This window comes from Apteryx rowi, unplaced genomic scaffold, assembly GCF_003343035.1.
Source record: "Apteryx rowi isolate R43461 unplaced genomic scaffold, aptRow1 scaffold_199, whole genome shotgun sequence".
Classification (NCBI taxonomy): Eukaryota; Metazoa; Chordata; class Aves; order Apterygiformes; family Apterygidae; genus Apteryx; species Apteryx rowi.
In genome coordinates, this window is record NW_020448296.1 from 243,972 (window position 1) to 264,645 (window position 20,674).

The 20,674-nt window shown below is 38.0% G+C and overlaps 1 protein-coding gene across 5 annotated transcripts in view; it reads left to right on the forward strand.

Annotated features, from left to right (window-relative positions):
• The window catches only part of SPIRE1 (spire type actin nucleation factor 1), a 137,197-nt gene continuing 116,523 nt past the window's right edge, over positions 1–20,674 (forward strand). For 3 of the 5 annotated variants that reach the window (XR_003253028.1, XM_026063033.1, XM_026063036.1), the window contains exon 1: positions 11,098–11,132. Coding sequence is in view for 1 of the 5 variants with exons in the window: in XM_026063035.1 (XP_025918820.1) it covers positions 11,127–11,132 (6 nt within the window). In the remaining 4 variants the exon portion in view is untranslated. Of the gene's footprint in view, positions 220–11,097; positions 11,133–13,318; positions 13,360–20,674 lie in introns of those variants that run through there. The other 2 variants (XM_026063035.1, XM_026063034.1) reach the window with 2 other exon arrangements.

Sequence of the window (20,674 nt, forward strand, 5' to 3'; positions counted from 1 at the left end):
CGGAGGCGCTGTCGCTGGAGGAGATCCTGCGTCTCTACAACCAGCCCATCAACGAGGAGCAGGCGTGGGCCGTGTGCTACCAGTGCTGCGGCGCGCTGCGGGCCCGCGCCCGCCGCGGCCAGGCCCCCGCCGCCAGGCCGGGGGCGGCCGCCCACCTCCGCGTCTGGCGGGACGGCGCCGTCACCGTGGAGCAGGGCGAGCCGCCGCCGCCGCCCGCAGGTGAGGCCGGGGGGCCGCCGCCCCGGGGGGCCCTTCCGGCGGCCGCCGAGCCGCGGGCAGAGAGGGAAGGGGGGAGCGGGGAGCCCGCCGCCGTGCGGTGCCGTGCGGTGCCGTGCCGTGCCGTGCCGTGCCGCCGGGTGCCTCCGGCCGCCCTGCTCACGCCGAGGCTCCTGCGCACGTAGCTGGCCGTCAGGAGGCCCCTGCTAGGAACACACCGGTGTAACCCTTAAGTGCATGATAGAGCAGCGTGCACCTACCGCGGACTTAGCACGTACCACCCGCGTTTGAAAAACACCCAGGAAAAGCCTGTTTTGCGTTGGAAAGGAAAAGAAGGGTGCGTTTCTGCTTCTTAGCATTTCAAAGCTTCTGGTTATGAATGTAACGAGGAATATTTTTGGTTGCCAGTAAAGCTTGATTTCTGAAAAGAAACCAGAGCTAGCTAGCCGAGCGATGTGATGAGTTACCAGTTATCAACCTAGCTAACATCCAGCGTCGCTGAATTTTACAGGGAGGCTGAGATTTTAGGGGTTTAAAATTATATGAAGCAGAAGGCAATACTAAATTCTCAAAATGGAATTAATGAGCCCTCAGCATTTAGGACATGGATAAGATGTCTGGTGTTACAAATTAATGATGGCTTTTAATAGAGTGCCTGTCTGAAAGATCTTTTGGCAGAGAATTACAGTAATCCAGTCTGGAGCTAGTGGTACATGCAGATATCAAAATATAGCGAATAGAAGATGGGACACAATGTTGTTATATTATTTAAATGAGTCTAATAACGATTTCCATTTAAATGTGATCTGACATGCTTTTTTAACATTATAATACTCCATTTTTTAAAATAATTAATGTCTSTTCAACACCCAGAGGTGATAAGGGAAATACTTTTCCCGATCAAGGCATCTGCATGGCACAAGAACATGGAAGAGATATGTACTGCTTATTGCATGCTGCATTTGCTTACAATGTTTTGAGATGGTATCGGACTTCATCTCTCTTTCTTGCTCTAGGAAATCTGTTGAAATACTGCGCTTTTCTTGCTTTTGTCAGTCTTTCTGTGCTATTTGTGGGCTTATTTTATTTCCTCTTACAATACATCTTTAATGACTTTTAGGAAGGTGTTTGGGCATCAAGTTCAGGCTCATCACCAACATCCAGCATGTCTAGTGTATGTTAAAGCTGCACGTCACATCTCACACAAACATTAAAATGTTTTAGTTAGCATGTGCTAACTGGTTTATGTTGATATCACATTTAAATCTTAATACAGACAAAACCTAACCTCTYTGTCTTTCTTTCCAGTTCTTTTTTTTCCCTCTTATTCTTTTTTTACCTTCTTCGCTATGTGTATTTTGTTGCGCATCAGTTAACATCACATACTTGTGCTTAGTCTTGAGAATCTTCACACACACACACACACACAAGATATCCATTCTGCTAAGACTGCTGGGGAAGCTTAAAAGGAAGGGGGAGGGAGGGGGGAATAACCCAGGGGTAGTGCTCCCTCTGGTCCAGATAACAGAAAAGGGGAGGTTTGGAGAGGAGATTCCTGCCAGATGCCCGTTCATAGGCCTTAATCAGTGATGCCACCTTTTTTATCAGCCTCAGGCCGGTAAGTGCCTGAATTTGAAAGGAAGTGATATTTGCCCTGGGGTCCTCTCCCTGCCTCTGGTCTTCCTAATATCTGTAACGTTGAGTGCGCTTTTGCAATATAGGCCGTTGCTCAGCCTTAATGAAACTTTTCCAAAGGATTTTGGTAGCAGTAACTGTCGGCAACATGAAATAAATGTGGCTGTAGTCAAGTGGCTTTTGGTGTTTTTTGTTTTGTGGAACTTGTAGCCGTTTTGTATTGGAAAGCGTCATATGCATGATACAGAGAATGTTGCTAATTCACTATATCGACTAGTGAAGAGCTGACCTTAGGCTGGCTTCTCTTCATTATCTTTTGAACTGTTTCAGCTCTTTTCCTTATTGCTCACTGCAGTGTCCTTAAGTGGTGATTCGTGGGCATTCTGAGCCAATTTCGGCTCAAGCCTCTTAAAAGGATGGTTATTCCTATGCTCGCATGGTCTGCTTAATAGCAATGAAAATTAATCAGACCCGTTGCCCTGGTGCTATGACTTGGGGAGCAGTGTAGAGTAGCATAGGCCCTGAAGCTGCCTGTCAGAAATAATTTTACTCTTGAGATACAAACTAAAGTTAACTTAAATGGAAGTGCGGATTTTGTAGAAATAGATGGTACTTTTCCAAAGCCATTTCTCGTGCGTCAGTTTTTCAGTTAATGCACAATACTTGCAATTCCAAGTAAAAATACCTAAAAATTGAATAGAATGTCCTTGAGATAGGAAACAAAGATGAGTTTCGCTGATATTGGGGACAGAAAAACAACCTTGAAGTTGAATCCCGGTCATTAGCCAAAACCAAGCAATGATTCTCAGATCTTCTTTTCAGTTTTATCTACGCGTTCTATTAATATTTTGTTATCTTATTTTCTTTAAAATTTAAGTTAGGCTTTGATTAAATAAAAGTAAAATTATTCAGAATTAAAATATCACTCCATGGTTTGTCTTCGTGGGAGCATTTATATTACCTGACATGTGAATCCCTTGCAAGAGGAGGATCAGGAAGGATTCGGGGTAGTTGTTTTCCTGCCTTTGTATCTCAGGCACCCTCTGTCAGAAGGCTGGTTAGAGCAGGAGGCGTTCTGTGGGTTAACATTCTCGGCTGTAAAACGATTTATTCTGTTACAGTAATAAGTAAAAAATGTTTAGCTGTAGGTTGGTCTATAGGTTTGGCTAATTCATGGCAACAAGCCCTGGCCGTTAGTTTCTCTTTCTGTAAACAATAGAATCCTGTGTGGGCGCATAAAGGAGTCCCCAAAGAATGGTGTCTTTGGGTAGCGAACATTCGGGCTTTGTTCAGGGCTGCGAAGAACGATGCATCGGTCATGCCTGTCGGGGAGCTCAGGCTAATTCAAGAGCAAATGCAACCGGGTCACAGAATCTGCTTTGGAGACGCTTCTAAAGTGCTGGTTTCGCAGTGTGTTGTGAACTGTCTCTTTTTGCCAGACCTGAAGTAAGCATGAATATGCAAGAAATGAAGAGTTCACTGTGGTCATCTTAATATGAATCATTGTATGTACTGTCTGATGTCTAAATACCACAGAAATGTGGGTTGCATAGAAATAACCAAGATGACATTGGAGATAGAGTGCGGAACTGGACATACAGTGTGGAATATGTTTTATYTAATGGATATTTTACTCTTCTTTTAGTTTCTTGCAATTTATATAAAATTAACTAACGGTAGCATCAAGTAAAGTGCCAGATGCAGCTTCTGAATGAGTTAAAATGTTTGGTATAAAGATGTGGTTTAATTTCTGCAAATCATCTTGAGGAGCAGTCCTTATAAACATTTTTTTTTAAACTTCAGCAACAATGTTGAAGTGACAGATATAGGAGTAGAAAAACTGCACAAGAGCTAAGAAAAAATCTTGTGCCAAGTATTTAGCTGTGGCAGAGTGCTACAGTACAAACACAAGGTTGTTTCTTTGGAGTTGTGCTGTCATTGTAAGCAGGATAAGGATTGTAGCTTCCCAGTGTGTTAGCTTCTGGCTGCCCCTTCTTCCCCGCAAGAAAGTTTTGGGGTGAGAAAGCTTGGAGAAAATGAGTTTTTCCCACAGGTTTTGTTGGTGCTGGATTGAAGGCTTAGTTAAGGTAATCACAAATTGCAGTGGACGTTGAGCTGGCCTCCTGGAGAGGAATGGCTGTGAGGATCTTGGAGGGGAGCAAGGGCAATAGTTAGAAAACCAGGCGAGGTGGATTTCCAGCCGTTGGCACGTTCACAGCGCGCCTTGGCCTTCCCTCTCCCTCTGGAGAGCTCACCTCTGTGGGGAACGCCAGTGGCCGTTCATTTGCATTGTCCTCTGGCCTGAGAGGAGAAGGCACAGAGGGAAGTCGCTGCTGGTTTTATCAGAATTAAGCACCATGCAGATTTTTCTCTTGGAAATGTGCCAGGTATTCAGAGGGAGGATACAATGCGTGGAGTATCCTGGCTTTGCATCAGAAAGATCACAGAAAAGTTGACTGGTGGCTTTCAGAGAGCTCTGGGTGAGACATGCTGGAGAGAAATGGCTTACATTGTTTGGGCAATTTTAATGAGTTTTGTGTCCTCCTCACACCCTTGTGCGCCCTGGTGTTGGAAGGCAGTGCGGAGGAGTATAGGGCTAATAAATGCAGATTTAGCTTGTATGCATGAAGCCATGTTTTTGTGTATCAGTCTCTCAAACAGTGCTGAGGGAAAATACAGAGGCTTTTTAGAGGAAAATGAATGTAGCGACACTTTACTTCTGATTTTGTTGACCCTTTTGAAAGACAACAAATGAGAGTAGCTTCATTTGCTGTTTAAATTTCAAAACTGGTGCTGTTGTTAATACTGCTAAAATAAATACTACTTCTAAAGTTAACATTTAATTAAAAATTCTCAACTGAGGTTTTGTTCTAGTGTATTCAGAAATATTTGTATTTAAAGATAGTAAGGTTTGGTGTCTTCAACCTCACCATTTTCTGCTAGAGTTTTAAGATGTCTGTGTTAATGATGGAAGTCAAGGTAGGAAGAAAAGGGCGCTGGACAGTAGAGAAGAACCTCAGGGAGTTAATATTTTATCTCTGTTCACTCAGCTGTCTGAGCTGTGAAGGAGAGAAAGCTTAGGCCTTATTCGTATTAAGCTTTCTGTGATTAGTGTATTTCCCAGTACGTAAGGGTAAACTGGAAGGTTTCCAGTCATGGCTTATGCTGATGCATCCTGTGCACAGGGAAGTACATGGCTTCTCTGGGAATATAAGGTAGACACCCCTAATGAAGACAACTCAGGTCGGGGAGGAGAAAAGTAAAGAAAAAAAATCCAACATAAGCCTTTTTTTTTTTTTTCCTGAAAAAGCATATTCTAAACATCTGCACAAACCAAATGCAAGGAAGTTACCAACAATGATGGGTGACCTTGGCTACCTATATTTGTATGCATATATGCTAAAGATGGTACATAGGCAGTGAAGACACAAGGACTAATTTGGTGTTGTCTGCAATCTACCTTTGATCCTAAGGAAAACCTTCAAACAAGGAACAGCTTTAACTATAGCTAGAAAATATTTGAGGAATTGTGGGATCCAGAAGTTCACCGTGACTTAAAGTAAAAGATAACATAACATGTAATTTATTTGGGTTTTGCTTGAATAGTGCAAGAAAAATGTTGCTGTAGAAAGAAAAGTCAAATTGCCATTGTTGTTGACTATGCTGGAAAAGTGAAAAAATGAGGTGTCTGCCATGGTGTTGCTATGTTTGCAGGGAATTAATGTGAAATATATAAGGGACTTCATGGGACAAAGAAAAATGACACTTAAAAAAGAGGGTAATAGAATCCAACTTCAGGAGCTGGTTGTAGGTGACAGTTGACCACACAGTACCCAGTAAGAGTTACTAGGTAGGACTGGGGTAGCATGAGAAATGCCTTTTAAAGAAAGTCATTATATTTGCTTTGTGCAGGGGTTACTTGTAACTGTATGAAATGAGGAATAACTTCAGTGAATGAGTTGAATGGAGAAAGATGAAGGTGTGAAAAGATTGATACAGTGATGAAAAAAGTGCTGGCCTCCTTCTCACAGTCTAGTAACCTTTACTTCTCTCTAAGAATTTTCCTTGCATTTTCTTACAACTTTCTCTCCTTTTTTTCTCTCAAGTTGAAAAATGAGACATACCATTTCTAAATAGTCAGCTGTAGTCTGATACATAAGTCATGAGTAAGATCCAACAAGTGATGAGCTGTAAAAACTTGCCCTGTTTCTTGCTGTCTTCTAATCACATAGTTTAAAGGAGAGATATGTTGGGCCCCAAAGCCTAAATGTTTTGCTTAAAAATATGTTCTCTTTGCTAGCTGCTCTTTGAGGGTCTCCTCAGACTGCTCCTAATCCAGTCTTGCTCTTGTTTTCACTCTTCTTGACCTTCCTCTTTGCAGTCTGCAGGCTCTTACTTCCAACCTACATTTTTCCTGTACTTTTCTGTCATTTTCACTTTTCTTCCTTTTCTTCTTACCTCCCAAGATTTCTCTCTGTCCTTGCATTTCTTTCATCTCTTTATCCTGTAAATATTCATCCTCTGCCAAAAGTCTGGCTCATTCCTGCCCCATCCTTATTTTGCTGTCTCTTCATTTAGTTTTGAATTCTGTTCCTTACATATGCCTCTGTTTTCCTTATGTTACTTGGTTGCCTTTGTTTTCTTCTTTGTTTCCCTTTTATTGGTACTAATCTTCACTCTTTTATTGAAAATCTTGTCAGATTTGTTAACTAATGCTCCAGTTCCTGCAATCAAATGTTTTAGTGAGAGTCTGAACTTTTTTTTTCTTTTTTAAGGAGTTCCTCATTCCCTTAAGGGCAGAGAAAAGCTACAGTACCTCTTAAAGGCTTAAAAGCCAGACAGCAAATCCAAATTCAATTTATCATTAATTTGGGGGCCTGACTAAAGACTGTTGAATTTGTTGATCTTGAGATAATGACTCCCAGATTCTCCCTTACTCTCCCTCTATTAGCCCTTATGTCCCTCCTTCTGCCACCTCTGCTACCGTCCTCCAGTACATGTGGGCTGTGGACATCTTGTGTGAAGGCACCTTGGGTTCTACCACCATGGAAATAATAGGTTTATTTTGCCCCAAACTGCAGAAAGAGACTGTGGTATTTAAGTAGCATGTTAATCTTTCCCACAAAATGGTTTTCAGGTGTTTGTTGCTGAAACGTACATCAGTTAAACTGTTGTCTGAAAATCAGTGCTGACAATCACTTGGTCTTGGTTCTGCAAGAAGCTCTGAGGCAAATGCTTTTGGATCTAAAAAGAGGAATCTTAGATGCTAAAGGAAGGCTGGGAAGATGCTCTGAGGCTCTAAGCTGCATGGCTCTTAGAGCAGCTGTTTACTGTTAAAACAATGGCCGTGTGATTGTGGTGTCAAGCCACAAGCATCAACTTGGTATTTTAGCTTTTCTTAGGATTGTGGAGTACAAATGTTTTTGCCCATACTGCATGCTTTCTTATGAATATTCTGTATCAGTCCATTTTAATGTACTGAATTATTTATTTCAGTCTTAAAATTCAGTCTTCAGTTTGTGCTTCTTGCTATTGGCAGCAGTAGATGATATGCTTTCTTTTTGATTTTTCAAATCTTTGAAGACCCTTTATATGCATGAGCTGTTAATCCTTGGGAGACATGGAAATTGCACTCGAATGAGGCAAGGGCCACTGATAAATTGAGTATAGTCTTTTTCTAATGGCATTCAGAAAGATCATGTGAAAATAATTATTTTACTGTGTGTCAGCAGCAGCCTGAGCTCCTGCCTTGAGCGATGAGTCACTGTATCCTAATGCTTGATGAAAATTTGGCATGACTCCTCATGTAGGGGGTTCAAAATACAAATAAATTTCAAATGGCAATACTAAGGAATCAAAAAAGAATGTGAAGGGTGTTTTTGTTTTTTTTTTCTGATGGTGTTTATATCTTATTGAAGACTGTTTTCAGAGATACAGAAAACCTCCAGTTTAACCCTCTCTTAACCTTCTTGCAAAAATTCTTTTTTTTTTCTTTTTTCTTTTTTGCCTTTCAACAACCTGTGAGTCAAAAATTATTTGATCTTCCAAACCTACAGGTTGTTTATAAGTTGATGCTAACTTGACAGTTGAAGATAATGCTGTTTACTAGTAATGAATGGATTAGTCACTATTTGAAAGCTGTCGTGGAAAAATACTGGTGATTTTTTGGCTGTAAGAATGACGAAGATCCTACACAGATTAGTGTTTAGTTGAATGGTGGTAAAATCTGGAGAAATATGGGTCTATGTTAAGAAGTAGCAGCTGAAATAAATTTGGAAGTCTTCACCTGTTTGCCAGATAGCACTTAGTACTGCTTGCAGACAAAGAGAATAAATTGAGACTTCTTAGGGAAATTTTTTTTCCTCCCCGTGCGAATTAGGAAAGTGTGATCCTTAGGCTACATTTAAAAGTTTCTGTTTTTTCAGTCTCGTCAGCTGAAGAGACAAAAAATCTGCTCCTAGTCAGCATAAGTAAATTGGTTTGCATGGGCTATACAGAGGCAAATTGAGTTCAGCGTTGATAGATGCAAGTAAGTGCATATTTCTTGGGCCAATACTACTAATACTGATCTCTTCAGAAATGTGGGAAACTTCCCAAGGAGCAGATTCATAAGTGATTGCAGGCAGCTCAGTGGAATCTTCTGCACAGTGTATGGTTGGGACTGCAGTACAGCAGCATAAGGAATGGATGGTTAATAATTACCTTAATGTGGAATATGTTATTAAAGTGCTTTAAGTCGGTAGTTTGTGCTTGTTTAGAATATTGTCTGTGGCACATCTGAGCTGTGTGTGACTTGAGAACTGCTTGTTATTCGCCCTTTCCTCCCCAGTGTAGGGGTCATGACATTATTATTGTTTTTTAAAGTACTGGTATAAATCTTGCTCCTCTCTTGTTTTGTCGCTGGTTGGATCGTTCACAAATAATTGGAATAAATAATCCAGCTTAATCTGTTCCCTGCATTAGTTATGTTAACAGCAAAACAGAATTATGATTTGTTCTGAAAGCAGTAGTAAGATTTGGTAGTACCATATATGAAATAATGAAAGTTTCCAAAATTTGAGCGCTTTTCCTTGAGAAACATCTTTCGTGAAAGCTTAACAAAGCTGATTTATCAAAACTAAATCTGGAGGGACTGTGAGAAATACAATGTTTGCATTACAGATGTTGGCCTGGGCTAGTTTGTTTGGTACTTCAGGATTTGGTTAAGACTTGGTTAAAAGGATATTCTTAGGATCTCAGCACTGCTTTAAAGTGCAGTGATGAATGCTTTGTGTCTGTACTACTGAGGGGATCCATTAAACAGTTCTCCCGTTTCATCAGAACCATAGGAGATGTAAATCAAAATGTTTTAATGTAGCAGTGATTGCAAACACTGGTTGACTTCTGTATCCCATTGCATGATTATAGGTTTAAAATTTTCAAATTTTCAAAAAAATAGTTGTTTTTTTTTTTTGTCAAAAGAAGCTGCACATTATTTCCCCTCTCAGCTACATCTCTGATTTTGTATTGCCTCTGAGAGGCACGTTATTCTGGTCACCTGTTGTTTGAGTTTCACAGAAATACTCTTAATATTCATAAATCTGCTAATATAAAGAGTATTTCAAAAAAGGTTTGTAGTGAATCRTTCCCATTTATCTTTTATATTTCATGAATGTTACCATTTTAAACACAAAAAAATGCCTCTTACATGGATCATGAGCTGTGATTCTGGTTGATTCTCTTCCTTTTGAAACAATGATACGTTATTTAAAAGCTGCCTTTTTAAGTCACTCTTCTGCTCTTCATTTTGCAGTAAAACACTGGTGCTAAGCATTCAGCTTATGCTGGCACCAGGTTAAAATGAAGGTAAACGACTTTCACTTTGTTAGTTAGGTGTTCCATAGTCATTCAAGATATGTTTAACCTTTAGCTTCAAAGGGGAGGTGACTAGTTCAATATGAAAAATTCATCTTTTTCTACGCGGCTGACTCTCTCCAGCGCTGGCAGTCTTGCATGCCATTCAGATTTTACATAGTAAGTCAGCATGAGCACTCCTCTGTGCAAACCTTATGCTAACCAGTTGGTTGAACTCCTTGAGCTTGCCAGGCAATCTGATAAAACAGTTCTTCTAGTTAGGACTACAAATTGTGGGCTCTTCCTAGCTATTACCAGCAGTAGATCCTTCAGTCAGGCTGGGTGGTAGCTAGCAACCATCACCTGTAACATATGCTTTCAATGTGTGCAGGATAATGGAGCAAACATGCATAGTTCTAGTTTTTGAGCACGGGTTTCCTGGCCTAAATGCCACCAAATTTTGTGGCTGCAAATTTTACATGAGCAGTAGGGGTGTAATGCAGCCAAAAAGCAAAGACAAAAAAGTAAAATTAAATATGTGTATGCTTTCAAATTAAAGGCTCAGGTAACTTCCCTTTGAAATAGATATATTTCTGCTGAGTATTTGATTTTCTTGGATGTCATTTTCTAACAGAAAATCATCTTGTCAGAGTTGCTTCACACTCCTCTGATATAAATACATTACTATCAAATGATCAGCTTACTGCTTCTAGTGAAATGGTACCTCCCTAATAATAAGGTGAAATTTCAGTCTTATTTTTTATAAGCTGTCAAGCCGTGAACACTTCTATACCAAAGAGTCTTTTGTCTTGGGAAAATTGAGACTTCAACTTGAAGAAACAGTTCAGAAACTTAATTTTTCTGTATTGCATAAATTCCAAAGTGTTGTTTCTTCAGGCTCTAGTTAGCTCAGAGGAAATGCAAAAACTGACAAGATAGACTTACAAAAATATTACAGTAAGATTTCTACTTTAATTTGCTTGAACTTCATGTAGTTGTTGAACTCTTTGATATACCAGCAGTAATCAGATGAAACAGTGGCTTTTTCATGGTTTATGAATTGGTGTTTTTTTTTTTCTCTAGGACTAATTATTTGCTGCTACTTAATTTAAGCTAACATGTTTCATGTTGCCTCTGTGGCTGAACTTCAGTCGTACAATTTAAATAATGAAGCCAAGCATTAAAGACACATCTTTTTAAAAGGGAAAATTGTGAGGGATCCAAATAAAGAGGGCAGGGCCTTTTTCTTATTGCTAATTCTGTGATGCATAATGGCAATATTATTGAAGTGTGTGACTGAAGTAAGGCAAAGAATATTTGCAAGTAACTCCCCAAAAAAGCTGACTCAGGTGTTTAGTTTTATTTGTCTATTGTCTTTTACTTAAATAATCTGAAAACCTTTTTTTATTACAGGTAAATCAGACCGTTTACCTTGCACAGAGATGGAGGTAAGACAAGTATTTTGCGTTTTCTACTGGTGCCGATTTAGCTCAGCTCTTTCTCATTATCTCATAGTGGAAAATGTATATTTTTAGGATGGAGTTATCATTGCAAAGTTTTACCATGAAACATGTATTGTGTTTATGACTTGTGTTAACAGCTGCATAAGACTGTCTTGTCGGATATTTAGTCTCACATTCAGAAGCAGAGGAAAGAAAGGCCACGTGCTTTTCCCAAAACAAGATTAGAGATATATCATGTGGCCAGTGTAACCTTGTTCAATTTTGATTTCTTTAAAATATATACCTTTAGCAGCATATATTATTTTAGATAATTACTCTTGGCTAAATTCTCTCTCAGTACACTTTAGATAGAACTAGTAAACAGTGGAATAAATACTTAATTCATTTTCAAAATGGCCGGGGGCTTTTTGACGTCACATTTGTCAAGAATTTGGAGGGAAGTAGGGAAGACCAGTGATCTTAAGATTGCCTTGTTCATGTAAAAATGTCCTTGTTTCAGATACTTTCAATATTTCCTTTAGTTTATCACTTGTCAATGTTTTGGGGCCTAAGAGATATCACTGAATGTTTTGCTGGGTTTGAAACAGAAATACAAATTCAGTTCAATCTGCTTGATGTATATCTTGACCCTAGTTTGCCTCTGTATCTTTAATACTAAGCTGTGACTGGTGCTGTAAGAATGTTCAAACTATCATTTTGTCAAATTCATAGATTTAATCCAAGACTTAAGTGAAAACTGGGTAGACCTTCCTGTTGAGCAAGATGCGGACCCAAATTATATTATAATTTTTTATTATCATGCAGAGTAAATCATGCAGTCTGCTCCTTAAATAAACGTGTCCTGCAATAAATGAAATTTCTACGTCCTTTGCAGGGCAGTCTTTTCTCATTGTCTTTGAACTTTCTTTGAAATGTAAAAGGGAGTTTAAGCTTTAACTCTTCCATCAGTGCCTCAGGCCTGAAGCCTGAAGATGGGGCCAGGCCATGCATCTTCGCTGGAGGGTTGTTTGTTTTCTTATCAATAGTACATATGAAGGTGACAAATTGCTGTTGCTAAAAGGTTTATAGATAGATGAACTTCATATGAAAATAACTGTTTTAAAGATAAAGTGAAAGGCCAGCTGATTCAACCACAAATGGTAAAATGTCAAGGCCGTCCAGATTTTAGCAAGTATTAATGATCAAACGGGAACATGCTTTCTAAAGGATACCGTGTAAGTCCAAATTGATATAAGTACAGAAATTGGAAGCAGGCACATTTTGTTTCTCTTCATCCAGTTCAGTTTAAGCAAATACATCCTGCTTTTGTTTCAGCATTTGTTGAAAATCGGTTCATAAACCTAGTGCCTTATTTACGTATGGTAATCTGGTGTGTCATCTGCTTTACATAGTAAATATTGTTTACAATTTTGCTTTGTGTTTTTTTTTTTTCTTTAGGGAAGGTAATGAAAGGCCATAACGTTAAAAATACAGATATTAGTAAACCCCTGGTAAAACATTTTTAACAAAAAATAAAATATTTCACTTTGGGAAAGAAAAATGTTTTTGTTTCAAATGAAAATGTCTAGTGAGAGTTGCTTGGATATTTTCTACTTTGTTTTCTTCCATGGGGAAAGATTTTTTTTTTGTGTGTTTTTTTTAATGTTTTTGTCTATATTTAGAAAGAAAAATTTAAGAAGATTAACATTTCCCATGGGATAGAGACTTCATTTTAAATTGTCTCTACTAAAAAGCACTGTGACCATTGGCATATTGGCTCTTCTGTCTGTCTTTGTCATCTCAAAGGAGACTGTGAGGGAGTGAGAGGCTTTTGCTTCCTCCAAAATCCCTTTGGGGCTGCAGCTTTAGACTTAGAGTAAATGATGTTTATGGCTTTCAGAACTAGAAATTCAGCGGAGTGTGCCTATCTCACTCGTTTGATTCCTATGGAAAGGAATGCAGTCTGATTAAATGTATTAAAACATGTGGGAGACTTCTTAAAATGACAGCTAATAATAATCACCAAATTTTGGCAGTAGAGGGAAACTATCTTAAATGAGTACACAATTTATTTCAAGGTAGCAGTTTGAACAGTGTGTGAAGTTCTGGGTCCATGTGCCATAGCCATAATAGGAAGATGGGAGCAAGGAACAAGATGACCTTACTTCATCTGCATCTGCCTGTGACTCTCTTCTGTAAATGATGAGAGCACTACTTAGTTGACTCAACCAAGGTGATGAAGATTATCTAAAATATACCAGCCTCATATGTAAACATTTGGTACTCATGTAGAAGGTATTCTGTGAATGTTAAGTGTTAAGTGAAAGATTTAATTGCCAGGTATTTGAAAAGACCCACCTATATGAGGATGGGCATGTTGTGTATGAATAACCTAGTTAATCCATATCTATGATAATATAAAGATACACACAACCTCTCGTATTTGTGCAAAAGTCAAAAGTGAAATAGGCTGTCTCAAACAGTGGTGAATAAACTTTGTTCGACACCATTCAGCTCATGTCAAATGACTGAAATGAATTATTTTTAGAAACATTTTAAGGAGACTTCTATATGTAAATTCTATTTATTTCAGAGCTATCCATTATATGGATAATAATTATTAATTATTATAATTAATGGAATTATAATTATTAAAAATATCTTAACATACAACAAAAATTGTGGTGTACTTGCCTTAGGAACTAAAATTTACAGTATGCTGCTTTACTTTTTTTCACTGGGAGCTTGAAGTACTGATTATATTTCAGAAAATAATTTAGAGAAATAAGTTGTAAGGATATTGTGTTTCCTTCAATACAAATAAGAATGTATTTGTTAGCTCATTGTATGTATTCAAGCATAAAACCAAACACCTCCCAAATTTAATGAAACGAGCGTGTGTTTAATAGCATAGAATGTTAGTATTTCTAAAGATGTGTCGCAATTTTACATTAAAGAAATGCCATGTCTACATGAAAATATGTTACCTATTCAAAATTCAAATAGTATAAAATGTGTGTATTATATATTCATATCTAGGAATCATTTTTTATCACCATTGAGTGTAAATGAAAATAACGTACTGATTGAGTGGGAATTGCTGCAGCAAAGAATCATTATTGTGCACAGTGATAATCACTAGTTCCATTTACTGAGCTTTAACTTTCTGAGGACAAGAGAGAAGAAATGTCACTGCAAGGAGGACCRGCAAAAATGTTTTTATTAGAATAATTTCCATTGGTAAAATATGGGCTGTGTCTTGCATCAAAATGAGTTTTGATTGCAAGGAGATTATGCATTGAAAAATACAGAAGTAAGATTCTGTGTGAATGCTGGGTTACAAATCTGGTAATTCTATGAAAACTTTTTATTATTTATGCTCTTAAGGTAAGAATTAATTGTGATTCAGGATTGCCTTCTCGAAATCAGAGTAGAATCATGTATCTTCTCTTGAGAGTATTAAGTAGTGCTGGAGATCTAGATGCCAGTTCTGAGAAATGAAGTGCTGATTGCTTGCTGATGGGATTATCTCATAGAGATGCTGCACGTCCAGCCTTTGAGGGACCAGATATCTTAGATACCTGAAAGTCCATTATGCTTGTTCATTGAGATGTCGTTCTGTGGCACTCAATCTTCTGACCTCCAGATTTTCCTGAATTACTTCATGGCCACAAAGAAACGACCTAACACTCTTGATTAAAAAGTAAGCAGAAAGTAGGGTTTCCATTTTGATCTTCTGTGTTTTGTAATGAGCTGCTTTTTCAAGAGGAACTCTGTTTTTTGTAATTTGTATAAATGTTTATAGTATATCAGGAGAAGTTTGATCTTTGAGGAAGATGGATTTCTGTTGTTCATGCTCTTTAAGTTTGGCACATCACCCTTTTCATTCAACAATTTCATTAAGAATACACAGTGAATATTGGGTTGGAGAACTAATAATGTATTTGACTAAGCTGATTTAGTGATAGTCAGATCCTACCATCTGTCCCGAATCAGTAAGAGAAATCAGCTGTTCCTTGTAAAGTCTTTATAATTTTGCAGTGCAGTATGTCGCGCCTTTAATAATCTACACACCCTAAAGTAACACAGGACTTGTGATGAAATCCTCATTCCAGTGATGCCCCTGGTAAACCTTTCAGTTATCTGGGGAAGAGGGGAGAGGAGGATTTCAACCTTGGTCTTCTGACAGCATTTCAGTTAATGGATGGTGGAAAATTAGGTCTTGCAGTAACTTGGTCCCTCCAAGGAGCATTTTCTCTGTGAAAAGCACAGATAGCAGAACATTTAGGTGTTGTGTTAGGTGTTGAGTGTGTTTTGTTTTTTGTTTTTCTTAATCTCAAAGCACAAGATGTTCCTTGCATAGCTTTTGTTTGAAGTCATTGGAATTACCAAGTTTTATCACAAAATTAAATGTAGAAGTTAAGTGGAAGTTTGCAAATTTAACTTGTATGGCTCTGAATGGGATCTTAGGGTGTGGGGAGAAGGTAATTTGTACAAGTCTTCAGTTTTTACAGAACCCTTTCTGTATCATTTCTATTATATTTTGTATGTGATGATTGTATCAATCATATGCTGTTGTATCATATGTATTGATTGATAGGATAGCTATCATATGAATTGATTAGCTTGAAAGTGCTATTTTTTGATAGTTAAGTGCCAATGTACACATTTGCTTGGCACTTCAGACCAAAAGAGTAATCTGATTGCTCAGAAAAACTGTAGGGAAAAAAAAGAGCTTTAGATATTGGTTGCCTGCATACAATTTAATAGCCCTTTATATCATCCTTCTCTGTTGTTGTTGTTGTTGTTCTAAGCATATAATAAAAGACAAGTTTAGAATATCATTATGAAATTAGAAATGCTGTTTCATACTTTTTTTTGTTGAGTCAAGCAAGTAATAAACTATAAATAAGTTATAACTACATTTCTGGTCCACCAAACTCCTCAAAGGCTTTTTAGATCATATGACACAGTTTTTCTATGAAATCTGCTAGTTGTAAGTGTTGTGAAAGAGATATTATGTTTCCTGCCTCTTTAGTAAGTACCAAGTTTGAGGAAATAACTGACAAAGATGGTAATTTGTATAAATACATGCACAATATTTGCATAAAACTCTTGATTATTATATAAAATAAAGTAAAAATATAGAGAATTGAAAATAATTGGTCTTAACAGCTGGACTTCAAGGCACTGAGGCAAGAGCCATGCAAAATAGTTAACAAAACCATAATCCAAGCAAGTGGTACACTTCTGGGGGATGACTAGAAGCCGGATAATGGCTCTTAGAGTGACTAAGTGCAGGGGGACCTTGTTGTTACTGTGTTGTGGATTTCGTGTAGGGCAATTCAAAACTAACATAAAATACACCTCTAAAATTTAGTAAGTTCAATTTCAGTGGTAAGTTTTACCTGGTTGTGTGCTGTTGACTTTTTCGTCTAGGGAAATAAAACCACCTTCTGTTCTTAAACATCACTGTTATTCACTCAGAACTCCAACATCTGCAATATAAAATTGCACAGAAGACTTACAAATGATGACAATAAAGTGCATAAAATGTACATAAAATGACACAGACAAAAAGCACTCAAGCCAAGAAGCTGATTTGGAATAGTGTATTCTATTCACTCTTTCTTTATCACTTTTTTCTAATTTATTTATTTCCTGTGTTAGTTGATGCCTAAAACATAGAAAATTTTGGTTGGATCGTTTGTCCAGTGGAAGTTTAACATCGTTGTTTTTTAATTTATAAGGTGCAAAAACTTACACTTGCTACTTGTCACCTTATTTTCGTGTTCAAGGTAGAAGCCAGGGGTGATTGTTACAACTACTTTACAAACCCAGAGGATCTTACTGGCCTCATGTAACCAGCTGAAAAAGATTTTTTTTTTCCTTCACTTATTTTATAAACTTGTTAGTTTTAATGTTGTTATATTTTAAATAAGAAATGAGATAATGTGAAAGGAAAAAAAGTGCCACTTTGTTACTTTCTGTCAGCTTTTCCTCTCAGTGGAGAGGACCTAACAGCTAAGCAGAGCTTGATATCACTTGCTTAACAAAGGTGTGACTAGGTGCTAACTTTCTACCTCTGTGGCTATTTAGAGTTTTAGCAGCTAGACTTTGTTTTTTCATTCGCTTCCTCTCTCTCTCTCAATTCTAAGAAAAATAAAAGAGAGAAATAATATCAAGAATCTTGTCCTTTTGCTCATTTTTGTATCTTGGTTTGCCTTTTTTCACACCTTTTGCTGTGATGGTAAATATGATAGAAAGTAGACATATAGTGTAATACAAGTGTTTCTCTCCGAAGATTTCCTTTTGTTTACAACCATTCTTTATCTAGAATATATGTGCATGGAACCTATACTGCTTTTATTGATGTAACCCTTATATTTATGGTGATTAAGCTGGACCACTGCATAGGATCAGTGGGAAGTTTGTTTCTAGTAAACCAATGGAAATCAGACTTCTGGGAGAGCACGGAGCACTTGGTGAGCCAGTTAAGTATCAGTACATAATACTGCATTCGTTCTGTGCTGCATTTTCCCTTTCAGACGTTCTTTGGACTCTTGATATTGTAGTTGTCTCACCGCAGGACATGAGTAACTTCCTGGGACTGAAGTGGGTGTTACTGGTGTTCTGTGAAGAATAAACAAACATCAATATTTGTTAAAGTTTAGAGTCCTACTAGGTTATTAAATCACTGCAAGAGTGAAAATTGCTCAAACAGACCTTCTTTTTTCCTTTATTTTCCTAATTGTACTTTTTTTTTTAAAATTTCTGAGTGACTGGCTTTTGTGGCACTCTCTGACTAATGCAAATGCCCTCGTATATTTAAGCAGCACTATTTCATAGTTGCTACACCAAGAAATATGACATGCTGTTACTGGACTAGGCTAATTTTAACATAGTTAAAATAACCTAGCTGCTTCTTTATCAGTTTTGAATGTGGTCAGTTCTCAAAGAAAACAGGAATTCAAGGGAGCTGAACATTTAATTTCACTTCAGCAGTTCAGTTACCAAGTACTAGTTTCTGAACTTATAATTTAAATGCTAATGTTGTTTTAAATTTAACCATGAAGCAAATGGCACAAGGATTGAGAGATGAAACTAACAACATCAGTAAGTTTATTTTTAAAAAGTGGAGAAATTTAAAAGAAGAGAAATATTTATTTATGAATGGAGTGGATCCACAGTGCTCCCACTGTGTTTGATGACAGMAGTGCTCTTCTTTACAATACTAACTCAGATTAACATTAATGGAGTTGTTCTAACATTCCTGCTTCATACCTACACTAGAAACGTTGATCCAGTTCATCTAAACCACTCTTCTGTGAAGTWGACCATGTTTTAATGTAGAAATTAACTCATTAGCCACTCCCGCTTCCCTTTGCATGTATAGAACTCCCAGCAATTTATACTTGGGAAAATGACATTATGAAAGGCTTCTTTATGCAGCTTTAGCTGACCTAATGCAAATGAACATGTGGAATCTTTATGAACAAGTAGACAGTATGATTAATTTTTGTTTAGCCTTTAATTTCTCTTACCTTCTTATGCCGTCTTGTCTCTCTGCTGGGAGCAACACAAGCTCTGTCCTCTGATTGTGAATGTCCAGCTGTTGCAAGAGGAGAGAGGAGAAAGATGGTGTCCCCTCATGGGATCTACAGAGGTTGAATGGGGAAAATATCACAAATAAAGCTGAGTTAGAATTTTAGTGAGATATGCATTTTCAGTAGGTTAATAATGGAGCAGGTTGTAGTGGCCAGTTCAGAAATTCCCAATAACACCATCTTCAGCCATTCAAAAATCACAAGGTGTGCATATAGTGAGACCAGGATATAGCAAATAGTTATAAATAATATATTTATGTTTTTTTTTAAAGTTAGTTTCTAGGTTTTAGATAACACATACCCCATTCCTTTTTTTTTGCAGCTTTGTGACTAAATGTTTTTCTTCGTGTGAACATTAACATTTAAATTCTTATCTAAATCACGTGACCTGAGAAGTTGAGACATTAAACAAAGCAAGATTTGCAGTTGAGTCAGAGTTTGCAGCACTGAGTACTTTCTTTAGCAAGAAGGACACTGAATCTGTCTTGGGGCTCACTGAGGCAAAAAAGAGGTTTTGTTAATTTTGCACTTTCTTTTGACTGACTTGACACAGTGCAACTCATTCGAGTTTTTGTTCCAAAGTGAGTTTTTAATCAACTGGTAAGCTTCTGTGCTCCCCATGACCTACTAGCATGAACATTTTCATCTTAAACTGTTTAATTTTGTCTGCCAGTTAAATGTTTGTAATGTCAATCATTAAAAACAAAGCAAGCCCCAAGATCTCTCCTTAATGGCCTGAATGAAAGACTCTGAAGATGTTCACTGCTGAATTCTTGCATTATCATTTAGTGTTGCTGGAGACTGTAAAGCGTGCAGCAAGATACTTTTATTTATCAAAGAGAAATACAGAGGGCAAATTAAACATAAATAAAAYGAAGGGGTTCTGCTGGGATTTGTGTGTGACTGAATTCTCAATGTGTRTTCTGTCATGGCCCTCTCTCCTATTAACCGATAGTAATTATGAAGCACCTATAATACTTTTAGTACTTCACCCACAGCAAGGAGTTAAGCTTAAATAATTAACTAGGATAAGCCAAGCTGTTCACACTTAGTAGATTAACTCCTGCTTTGGTTAAGAAGGTAGGGATATTCTTTTAAATTGACAGAGGGTTTTTTTCCTTCACATACTCTTCTGTAAGCTTGAAACATCCGTGTCCGATTCTCTTGTCACCTTTTCTCATCGTTATTGTACCTTTATTTCAAGCCTCCCTCTCCCATTTTCTCTCAAAATCTCTTATAGCTCATTCAGTAGCTTCCTTTATTTCTGCTTCTCCCTGACCAAGAGGTTAATCATCAGCTTTGGTGGGTGTGCGTTACTGCCGCTGCCTAATAATTGATGACTCTCGTGTTGCYGTCTCTGCTCCCCATGTGTCATTTCACCTCCCTGCACCTCTGCTCGCCTCTTCCGTAGGGCCTCGGGGATGCTGCCCTGCTACCTGAACTCCTTATAGCTCTGCTGCACGTCGCTCATTGTCTCTCTTATCTTTCTCTGTTATCTGGGCATGCATATTAGTGTTATCTTGGACTTGCACTCTTTCCTTTCCTCCAGATGCCTGCCAAATCCTTAACTGCCATCTGCCAAAAGCACCCCTCTCTTCCCTGTTGCCAAGACATTAATTCAGGCTTTGCATTTTTGTTGTTTTTGCCTTGGCTAAAGCAAACTGCCTGCCATCTACTCCTTTCTTGGCAATATCATCAACTATTTCTTCAAAGTTTTCTAAGCCCTTCTTTGGCTGCATCTTGCCTTTTGGGTTGCTCTGTGCTGCTTTTCTGCTCAYGTTCGGCCTGCACATTCAAATCATCTTCATACTATTGTATGCCTGGAGCAGACTCACTGGAAAGTAAACAAGTTGCCTTCACAACCTCCCTGTGCTCTGGCTGTTCAGGAAAATGCACCACTCGCTGCCTTGTGTGCTCTGTTTGCCTTAGAGCAAAGCCATT